This window comes from Emiliania huxleyi (genome assembly GCF_000372725.1).
Source record: "Emiliania huxleyi CCMP1516 unplaced genomic scaffold EMIHUscaffold_32, whole genome shotgun sequence".
NCBI lineage: Eukaryota > Haptophyta > Isochrysidales > Noelaerhabdaceae > Emiliania > Emiliania huxleyi.
In genome coordinates this window covers 459,310-470,067 of record NW_005199601.1, presented here as the reverse complement: position 1 = coordinate 470,067, position 10,758 = coordinate 459,310, and the positions used below count along the sequence as shown (strand labels likewise).

General features: G+C 63.9%; 3 protein-coding genes across 3 annotated transcripts; all 3 read right to left on the bottom strand.

Moving 5' to 3' along the window:
* Nucleotides 1-824: 824 nt before the first annotated feature.
* EMIHUDRAFT_207724 (hypothetical protein) lies at nt 825-2,042 on the bottom strand (the record flags this gene model as incomplete). The annotated part of the gene is made up of 1 exon (XM_005774070.1): nt 825-2,042. One exon carries the CDS (start codon nt 2,040-2,042, stop codon nt 825-827), a length of 1,218 nt encoding a protein of 405 aa, XP_005774127.1.
* A 747-nt stretch (nt 2,043-2,789) lies between these two features.
* Nucleotides 2,790-5,192, bottom strand: EMIHUDRAFT_207723 (hypothetical protein; the record flags this gene model as incomplete). Its single annotated transcript, XM_005774069.1, has 7 exons — nt 2,790-2,909; nt 2,999-3,100; nt 3,517-3,576; nt 3,954-4,060; nt 4,272-4,347; nt 4,549-4,635; nt 4,821-5,192. 7 exons carry the CDS (start codon nt 5,190-5,192, stop codon nt 2,790-2,792), a joined length of 924 nt encoding a protein of 307 aa, XP_005774126.1.
* A 698-nt stretch (nt 5,193-5,890) lies between these two features.
* Nucleotides 5,891-10,618, bottom strand: EMIHUDRAFT_207722 (hypothetical protein; the record flags this gene model as incomplete). Its single annotated transcript, XM_005774068.1, has 8 exons — nt 5,891-6,967; nt 7,032-7,934; nt 8,017-8,223; nt 8,346-8,522; nt 8,633-8,692; nt 8,831-9,118; nt 9,187-9,323; nt 10,450-10,618. The coding sequence occupies 8 exons, from the start codon at nt 10,616-10,618 to the stop codon at nt 5,891-5,893; spliced, it is 3,018 nt and encodes a 1,005-aa protein (XP_005774125.1).
* Nucleotides 10,619-10,758: the final 140 nt, after the last annotated feature.

Genomic DNA, 10,758 nt, shown 5'->3' with positions numbered 1-10,758 from the left:
GCTCGCGAGGCTCGGGTGTGCAGCCAGCAGCACAGTGTTGACCAGCGCCTCCATGGGTGCTGCTCGCGTAGTGTCACGTGTCAGGATGAATGCAAAAAGGGTGCAAATCCTGCACACTGCACACATCGACTACATCCACAGCAAGTCGCCATGCCGCCCTCGGGAGAGTGCCCTCAGCCACGCGTCCGCAAGGTGTACGTCCGCGCGCACAAGCGCAAGGTCGCCGCCACGAAGAACCCCCTCGACGAGCCGGTCGTGCCGCCGCTGACGCGCCGCCAAGCCCGAGACCTCCCGGCCCACATGGTGACCAAGTACAAGGAGGATGCGCTCAAGCGCCTGATGGCCCTCTCGCCAGAGAGCGAGCATGGGACACTTCACAAATTCTTCTCGCGCATGCCGAAGCCGAGCCCGGCTCCCGTCAACGGCGTAGTTGCCGCTGCGTCGTCCTCGACCGCTCCGGTCAACGCCGGCGGCAAGAAACGGGCGCGTGTTACCGCGCCGCCCGTCACGCCGGAGGGACTGACGCCGTCGCGCCGCAACGGCGTGAATGCGGCGATCCTCTGCTTTTCGCCCTTTGCCTAGGCGGGCCGGCTCGTCGCGCAGGCTGTGTCTGCTGAGGCTGTGCCCACACGACCCGAGACCCGGCTCCCGGCTGTTTATTTTGTGCGAGACTGTTAGCGCGGCGAGTGGGGGAGGGGGGCTGTGTCGGCCTAGCCGGGTGTCATTTGACAATTACAGATTTCATACACCCTCAAAACATGGCACCAACCAGAAAAGAGATCGACAATCGGCCTCGCCCGTCACTCGCGCGTCACTCTCTGCGCTCACGGCTGCAGCAGAAGCTGCTCGAGCTCGGCGCGCACCCACGCGCACGTCGCTCGCTCGCTAGGCAGGGCGTGCGTACACGCGCTGACCACACCTGCAAGCCGGCTTTCATCGGGCACACACGGGCGGGTGAAGCCGTTCGCGACGATTGCGTCGAGCTCGTGTCGGAGGCGCGAGTCGCACTTGCCTGGCGCGTCGCCCGTGGCGAAGTGGTACGGGTCGCAGACGCCCGACGGCGCCTCGAGCGCAGCCAGGACACACCCTAGCGACCAGGCGTCGGTGCCACGCGAAAGCGGCACGACTGCAAAGTCGCGGGCCACCCGCACCTGCTCGGGCGCCCGCCAACCCGGCGTGCCTGAGTGCGAGAGCTGCGCCCCAACGGCTAGTCGCCTCGCCTGCCCAAAGTCACACAGCTTAGCGACAAGCCCCTCAGAGCGCGCCGACAGCAGCACGTTCGATGGCTTGAGGTCAAGGTGCACGATGGGGGGAGATCGCGTGTGCAGGTACGACATTGCTCTTGCAATCTGCACGCCGAGGGAGCGGCTCTCGCCCCTCTGATCCCCGATCAACAAATCTCCCAGAGTCCCTGCGTCGGCATAGTCGAGAGCGAGGAACGGCGTCTCGCGCGGGGCGCATGCAAAGCCCATCACATAGATGATGTTCTCATGGTGTAGTGCTGCCGCGATCTGACACTCGGAGGCGAAGGCGCTGCTCGCGCGCAGCGGCTGCTTCACCGCGAGACGACCACCGTAGTGGCGGCCAAGCCTAACGGTGCCTTGGCCGCCCTTGCCGAGGCGACCCTGGCTGCTGCCAAAGGCGATGTCGCGCAGGGCGAGGCCGCCGTACCGGCTCGCGGTCGGCGCCAAAGGCGGGATCGGAGCGACGAGGCGAGGAGCAATTGTAGGTGGAAGAGCGGCGAGGGGCGGCGGAAGTGCCAAGCTCGGCTGCCTCGCGACGAGCAGGTGGCCCCTGCCGTGCTGGCCGAGGGCCCGTGGCCGAGGGACGGTAGACGGAATCGGGACGGGAACGAGAGCCGCAGGAGCAGCGTCAGGCACCGCGAGGGCGGCGGCCTCCGCTCTCGTTTTCTTGAGTCTGCGTCTGTACTCGACCTTCTCGGCCCTGCGGTCACGGCCCCGATCGCCCCTATCATCCGGATTGGCGCGTCTATACACGGCCTCAGCGCGTGCCTGCGCCGCGGATCGCTCCCTTTTCGGCATGTCGTTGCATGTCCAGAACCCAGTGTCGGGAGCGAAGGCGCGAGTGGTGACACGCCCGCAACCTTTGAGCACCTGCGTCCCCCACCAGACATAAATCGTCCCCCACCAGACATCGAAGTCAAATGTCAAAGACACCTCTAGGGACTGGCAAAGTGGGCTGCCACACCCACAAAGATGCAGAAAAAGGGGACACCGGCGTGACGTGGCCTCTCGACGGGTTTGTTGAAGCAGAACTTGGTTCGGCGCACGAGGCACGAGCGAGCACGCACACACGAAATAAAGGTTAAGCGGGAGGATTGAATTCGTATCTCAGGGCAACCTTTTAGTGTACTAGTATCTAGACCGTATAGTGACCGGCGCGCAGCGCCGAAGAAAATTTTGGCAGAAATCGCTTACAGAAATCGGCTGCTGGCTCGCCCGATTTCCCTCGCCGAAACAGAAATCGGCTGCTGGATGCCGACGCCCCGATTTCTATCGCCACGCCTCGCACTGTAACCCATTACGTCATACGGCTCGTTCGGGGACCGGACACCCCCGTGCTGCCGGTGCCGTGGCCGGCACCGGTCGAGCACCCTCCGCGGCGCACTTCCATGTGATCATTCTCCCGAGTCGCGGGTGGCGGGCTTGGGGTCAGGGGTGGTTGTCGCGCCTCCACCGCCTATCTGTGCCGGCCTCCTGGCGTCCGACGACGCGCACCTTAAACTCACTGTCTTCAGACTGTCACAACAAACCCACACCAAATGATCGCTACCACCCCTGCATGAGCCGTCGCACGTGCGCTGCGTCCTTTGCTCGCTTCTTCTTCTCGGTCCCGCCGACGAGCGTCCGCCCCTGCAGCTGCGAGGCGACCCACGCGTGGAACAGAGGCTGCGATGCGAGCCAAACGCGGTAGCGGCTCGCGCCTGCGATTCGTGGCCAGGGGGGCGTGAAGAGCGCTCGAACGCGTCCCCAGCCACCCGCGGCGGGCGGCTCGCGCCCAGCTCCGCTGGGTCGGATACGAACGGCGTCTCAAAGGGATGGTGCAGCCGCTGCTTGAAGCCGACGGCGGAGCCTGACGGCTGGGGACGTGGCGCGGACATGTCATGGGCACAAGTCGCTCGGGCCACGGCCGGGACCCACCCTCCCCTACCCCATGTTACCCGAACCCACCCTCCCCTACCCCATGGTACCCGAAGCAACCACCCCCTACCCCACGGTACCCGAACCCACTGGCCACGGCAGGGACGCGTCGTGTGTGCGGCGCCTTGGGCGTGTGGTCCACGGCCGACGTCAAGCCGACAAAGATGGGCTGTGACAGCGGCGGCGGAACCGGCGGACCGAGGCAGGCGCCCGAGGCGGCGGAGGCGGCGGAGGCGGCGGAGGCGGCGGAGGCGGCGGAGGCGGCGGCGGCGGCGGCAAAGGACGACGTCCCGAACGCGCGGCTGGCAGTGTGCCACGCCTGGCCTCCCTCGCCGCCCTCGGGTGGCGGGACCACCGACGTGCGAGCCCGGAAGGTGAGGTTGATTCGCACGCCGGGCGCCTCGGCGGGCAACACCTACCACACCACCGACGGGAGGGAACCCACACTGGATTCGGTGCTCTGGAGGTGCGGTGCCAGGCGCGCAACACCCGGCGTGCACGCGCGCATCGCTCACTCACGGCACGCTCAAGAGTTGGGGCAAGAACGACAAGGGCCGACTGGACGACTGACATCCCAATGGCGGCGCCGTTGCCGAAATCTCGCCCGGAGATCCGCGCACGTGCATGCGGTCCCCCGGCGCTTACTGGGCGAGGCGACATGCCTGCCCTTCTCTCCCCGTCTCCACGGGCGGTGTGGGTGCGCGCGGCGTGGGGGGTCGGCGGCGAGCAGCTGGCAGGCAGTCTCCACCACTCTCTCCATCCCTGTGACTGAGGGGCCTCCGTGGCTCTCACCGAGTGGTGGTAGAGCAGCTGGCAGGCATTCTCCATCACTGTGAGCGAGCCGTGCGCCAAGTGCAGCGGGGGCAGCGGCGAGTCCACGTCCGACTTGAGCCGCAGACCTAGAAGGTTCCCAGAAGGTTCCTAGAAGGTTCGTAGAAGGCGAGTCCACGTCCGACTTGAGCCGCAGACCTAGAAGGTTCCCAGAAGGTTCCTAGAAGGTTCGTAGAAGGCGAGTCCACGTCCGACTTGAGCCGCAGACCTTCACTCATAGCGATTGAATTCAGAGGAACGAACTGCTGGTTGGGTGCACGGCCGACTGGAGCCGCCGACCGAAGCGACGCGTGGCGCCGAGAGAGATCGAGGCGATCGGCGAGGTGCGCGGCGCGCCGAGAGCCGGGTCCATCTCCTGGCGAGGCGAGAGCTCGGTGCTGTGGCGGGTCCGCCGCGGAAGTTGAGAGCGCGGCGGGTGGTGCACAAATCGTGCGCGGACGAGAGGGCGTGTGCGCGCGGCGGGACATCAGCGGGTCGGGGAGGGAGGGAAGAGGGGGGGGGGGGGGGGGGCAGGCGGGCAGAAAAACTCCTCGCGGTCCCTGGGCCCCCCGAGGACGTCCGCCTCGCCGTACTTATTGAGCAGGCAGACGGCAAACTCGACCGCGAGGCCGGTGGTGTGCAAGTGCCACGCCTCCGCCTTGGCCTGCGGCGGAGGTGTGCGGCGGAGGTGTGCGGCGGAGGTGTGTGTGCTGCCGGCAACGGGGCGCTTGCGAGGCGCTCTGGCCGCAAAATGGGTGCTGTTGCCGAGAGAGCGGGCCTTGGTGGCGGCGCCTTGAGCTCGAGCAACTCCGTCGTCCACGGGTGCATCTCGTCCGAGGCGTACCCGACGGCAGGCAGGTTGAGGCTGTCTGCGCGGCGCGGGCCGTGGTATTGCACGGTGGGATTGCCGTACAGGGCGGTCGGGCGGCGTGAGACGGCGGAGCTGGCCCACTGAATGGCCGAGCCGCTGAAGAGGTCGTAGTACGCGTCCGCCTCTGCACGGCTCAGAAAGGCCGGGTCGTAGTACACGCACGGAATGGGCAGCGGGACGGCGTAAGAGAGCGCTGCGGCCGCCGCAGATGCTTCCGCTGAGAGCGCCGCTGCGGCCATCCGCTTCGCCTTCTTCTTGCCGTTGTCCCTCTTCTTCTTCTTTGGCTTGGCCTTGCGCGGACCCGGCGTCGCCGGAGCCGTCGGCAGCCTCCTCTCCTCGACCTTGCCCATCGAAATGCGTCGAGCTGAGAGCGTATTGCAAGAGCGTATCCTGCAACCGCGGCAAAGAGAGAAAACGCACACGGGTCTGTCATGTGCAAGAGAGCCCACCTGTCCCCCTGATCGTCCTTCCAAAATCCTGCTCGTGCAGGTGTGGACCCTGTCCTCCTCCCCTATCCCAGGAAGTGGTAGACGCCCGAGGCGCGAGGGTGGGCGACGGCTAGCACCACACCTCTCCCCTTGAAATCCCTGTGTGGTGGTGGCGTGCCGTCCTCCCATCCCTCCGTTGCGTTGGCTGTTTTCTTTCTTTTTTGTGTGCAAGATTGGGCGTCTTCTGCCGCAGTCCCTTTGATGGGAGGCCCCCCAGGGTGGGGGCCGCCTCGAACCCCTAAGGCTTAGCCTAAGCCAGGGTTTCGAGCGGAGGGTGCCCCGGATTCATCTATCCGTTGGGCCCCGGTACCTGCATTAGAACTGATCATAAATAAATAAATAAAAACGGACACCTCTCTACTGTGAGCGAACAAGCTGTGGGGGCACTGGGGGGCGGGTTCCACGCACCGCGTGGCGGCCCGTTTTCAAACGTGCTCACAGGCCCCGCTCTCGTCACACATACGGCGCGGAACAGTTAGGCTCCACGCCAGCATCTCTTGTGCGCTGTGGACTCGCGGTTATGGACTAAGGGAGAGGGGCGTGTGGCCAACTGATGGCCATCACGGGAATGGCTCACTGTGCCGCGGGACGCACTCGCATTGGTCAACAGGTCGGGTGGAGAAGAGCATCTGGCGGCCCGCCACGGGGCACGAGCAGGTGCCGAGCCCGCCGATGGCGCACTCCTCGCCGTCAGTGCGAACGCTGCACTGTGAGACTACATCATTTGTGCACGGCCCGCCGGCGAGACCTGCGAGGAGCGGGTTTACGTAGAGCAATCCGTCCGGATTGTACTTGCAGCGGACCTGCTTCAGCTTGTTGATCCAAAAGTCGGTCGAGAGTTCTGCGAGACTTGGAGAGGGAGTCCAAAATGCCGAGGCGCTTTTCAGGGAGTTGACTCCGGCGTAGAACTGCGCAAACTCGGCCTCTGGCAAATTGGCGTCAATGTGATTCACATAACTGACTACGGGTTGGCCCTCCCGCCCTTCGGTTCGTATTCCGTTTTGGACCTGCTCGGTTTGAAGAAGCATGTTGTAAACGTTTTCCATGTGCGCAAAGGCAACGTCGCCCCCCTCCTCGGTCGCGGAGTTGGCCTTGAGCATCAGGCAGTGAAGGGCGTTCCGCTGAGGAAAGGCCGTGGACTCAACGGGGATGCGCGAAAAGTTGTTGGGCGCAAACGTGTAGGTAAAGGTCGAGCCGTCGTCAAAGAGGCCAGCGGCATTGCCACCTGGCAGCTGGGCCGAGGGATCGCCGCCCATTGCTTGGAACTCAAACACAACAGTGAAGTTTGTGCCGGTTCCACATTCCTCCTCCTCGCCGCAGACCACAGCGTAATCACGTAGGATCGCCTGACCGTCCTCCGAGAGCGGCTGCACCAGAAAGAGCGATTTGTACTTGAAGTAGGAGCGTTCGTCGAGGAAGCTTTGCACAAGCACATCCGTTGATGCATTTGGCGTCCATCCTGTCAGGTCCGTTGTGGCCTGCGCAAACGTCTTGACGGTGGCGGCGTCAAAGAGCTCTTGCACCGTGACCGGAATGAAGTGACGGTCGGTCGGGTTTGCTAGACGGAGCGCCCTGCGAAACATCTCCTTTGATCCGATGAAGATCCCGGCAATCAAGCCGTGAGTCTTGTTTTGCACCTACTCAGGGCGGTCAGGGTCAGGCGAGGTCGTGCTAGCGTTGGTGGGATCAGGTGCAGCTCACCTCAAAATTAGGCGTGATGCGCGGGTCCATCCTCATGCTCCACTCCTGATACCAACTAAGAAGGCCGGGCCGGTCGAGCGGCACGAACAAATGCAGCATCACCACATCGCATGGATACTGCTCAAGGGGCCCTTGGAGGGCCCCGGCCGGGATGTCTGAGTCAGACGTAACGCCACAGACGGGCACCATGTTGAACTCGAACTCGGTCACAACCGCAAAATTGCCGCCGCCGCCGCCGCAGGAGGCCCAGAAGAGATCGTGGTACTCATTGTGAATGTCGGCAGTGGCGTGAACGATCTCCCCTGTTGACGGCAGCACGGCATCGAGAGAGACGAGCCGGTCGCACAGTAGTCCTGCGTAGCGCGTGAGGAAACCGAATCCACCACCGAGCGTCAGTCCCGTCATGCCAACCGACGGCTTTTGCCCGACTGGCAGGGCGGCTCCGAAGGTGTCGGAGTTTGTGGTGATGTTGACCGTGCTGAACTGGGCTTGTCCTGCGGTGGCGCCCGCGCCGACCGTCACAGTCATCGAATCAAACTTAGGCTCCACGATCGACATGCCGCGCACATCGAGCGTACTGAGCCCGACCGTCGAGGACAAACCCGCGTTGGAGTGCCCGCCGCTGCGGATGGCAAAAGAAAGATTCCTCTGCCGGGAAATGGCCACAAAATGCTGTATCTTTCCCGTCGCCTGCTGCATCTGGTCCTGGGTCGGCGGACGGAACTTGAGCAACTCGCGAACCGTGAGCGACGCGTCCTCCTCGGGGGCCAGCGCTTCGCACACAACGAGCGGCCACGCCTGGTACATCTTGCTAAACGACATGCGGAGCTGGCCGTAGAGAGAGCTGTTCGAGGCGTACACCTGTAGCCCTGCCTCACGGCACGCCAACGCGGCATCCTCGTCCTGTACAGCGGAGGCGAGCCCGACGACGAGTGTCAGCCTACCGACTGCACAGAGAGGCTCGGGGAGTCCATCGGGGGCTCACCGGGATCGCGGCCGCGTCCGGCACGAACACCGACTCGAGGAGCTCGGAGGAGACGCCGCCAGAGCGGTACGAAGAGAGTGCAAAGGCCGAGCAGCCCAGACCGACCGCCACGGTGAGGAAGACGCACAGCAGCTTTGTCGAGCAGAACTTGCCAAAGCGGAAGCCGGAGCGCGTCGAGGTCGGCTCGGTCTTCTCCCCGGCGCCGCCCTGCACGCGGACGAGCGTTTGTCACGAGCAGGCAGGGTGCGCTGAACGGGCGGGGCAGTACGCGCCGAACGCGTCGTCGACGACGGCGGCGACGACGGCGAAGACGCCTTTCCGGAGCCGACGTCAGCGAGGTCTTCCTCGTCGACGTCCGTTCCGAGCAGCGCCGCGAATCCGTTGGGGTCGACGCGGCCGATCGGGGTGGGGTTCTTGGTGGTCTTCTTGGAGCGGTCGATCAGGTTGGACTCGCCCTTGCGCTCGATCTTGCGGAGCGGGGAGGGGGTCTTCCACTCGTCGATGCCCTGCGCGCGACGTGCGGCAGAGGTCACAGGATCAATATAAGTGCCCGCCTGTAGGAATCCCGTGTCACCGCAATACCCGCGTGTGCAGAGAAAGGTGGTGGGAAGCTCACCGCCGGGGCGGGCTCCTCCACGGGAAACTCCTTGGTCGAGACGTTCCAGTCGGCGTCGCCCTATACGCATCAAACGCGAGACGGGGTAGGTAGTGGGTTGGCAGACGCCGGCGCGTAGAGCCAGGCGCTCGCCGCCGGGGCGGGCTCCTCCTCCGGAAACTCCTTGATCGACGGCAGCGGCGAGCCGCCGGCGGTGACCGGCTCGAGGGCCGGCGCGTCTTCGGTGACCGGCTTGAGAGCCGGAGCGTCTTCGGTGCGGGCCGGCGGTGGGTCGGTCGGGCGCACAAACTTGGACCAGAAAACGGCGTTCGCGCGCGGCTTGTGGGCGGCAAACGTGGCCTTGGCCCGGTCCGAGTCGACCGTCTCCGCGGCGGTCGCCTCTTCGGCGGCCGGGTCTTGCTTGAGGATGCTCTCGTCGAGGGGCGCCTCTGCGCCGGACTCGGCCACAGTGACGTCCTCAACGGGTGCGTTCTTGGCGCCGCTCGCCTGTCGGCGAGCGAGAACGGGGAGCGTGTTGGGAGGAGAGTGGAGATCTGCGACACGCGCACACGCACCGCCTTTGCTCCGAGGAGCGGAGGCGACGTCGGCGCGGAGAAGAAGACAACCTTGATGCTGCCGTCTTCGGCCGGCATGATGCGGGCCTTCACTTCCGTCTTGTTCTCTGACATGTTCATGTTGTTGATCGAGTTCACTCGTACCTGTGATAGGGGGCGGTGGATGGCGGGTGTGTGATATTCACGGGCGGGGGAGGGGGGGAGGAGGGGCGCTCCCAAATTTAGGTCAAATTTCGTCAATTACAATTAATTGACGGAACTTGATGATAATCTCGGGCAATCTCGGGTGGTGCATCAGGACGAGCGATAGTGCGCCTCCACAAAGAGGTGCGGAAGTGCCATACCGGTCTCGGAGGCGATCTCGGGTAATCTCGGGCAATTAATTATGCTAATTGACGAAACTTGATTAAAATCTCGGGCAATCTCGGGTGGCGCGTCAGAACGAGCGATAGAGCGCCTCCACAAAGAGGTGCGGAAGTGCCATACCGGTCCCGGAAGCGATCTCGGGCAATCTCGGCCCTCCTAATCAATTATGCTAATTGACGAACTCTCGGGGTGATCTCGTCAATTTAGTCAACTCGTGGCGCAATGATGCCCCAGAGCAATTCCACGAAGTTCGTCAAAGTTCCGTCAATTATGTTAATTAACGAATTCTCGGCTGAATCTCGGCCAATCTCGGCTAATCTCCTGCTCTGATTGCTGCACATCGTGTTCCGGGCACCAGTGCTGCTTCTCTCTGCTTTGAGAGCGTCTTTGAGGGGGGGATCGACTGGAAGGGGGGCTCAAGAGGGCCGCACCTACTCGCAGCGCACGCAGCTTGAGGCCCGGCACCAAGGACACCGCGGCACACCCGCCTCGCCCACGTTGTTTTGGATCTGCGAGGGCGCAGGAGGCGGCGCGCGAGCGTCAGAAGCATAAAATGGGACGAGCATGGCGCGGGCTTGTTTTGGGGGTCGCGGGGGCGCAGTAGGCATAAAGGCGACCCGCGGCCGCGCGCTCAGAAGCGTTCAGACCGGCAATCCGATTGTGCCAGATTCGCCTCGATCCTCGGAGCGAGCCGCTCGCGCGGCGGCGGTCGCAGCACGGCGTGCAGCCGGGCACGGGCTCGCTGCAGTGGTGGTTGTGGGGCGAGGCGAGAGGGCCCGCGCGGGGGCAGCTCTCATCTCGCGCTGCGTCGCGCCGGGCGAGGGGCGAGGCGAGAGGCAACCATGAGGCACCTCTGCAATCTCTTCTGGCAATTTCAGTTTCGGTGGCAACACGCACGAAACAGGATGAGGATCTCGGCGTTTTTCGTGTTGGCGACAAGTAGCGTTCGGCATTGCGTTTTTTGAAGAAATCGCTGCAAAGGAAAGGAGCAGGACGAAGAATCATCGCAAGGGACTGCGAAGTGAGAGATGTGCATGTGCATGTGCATGTGCTGCTTGTGCTGCATGTGCATGTAGGAAGAGGCAGACGCCCAGAAAGAAAGAAAGAAAAGACACAACCCAAGGGAGGGATGGGAGAACGGCACGCCGCCACCACACAGGGATTTTAAGACGCCCAAGCAAGGGAGAGAGAGAGAGAGATTTTCTT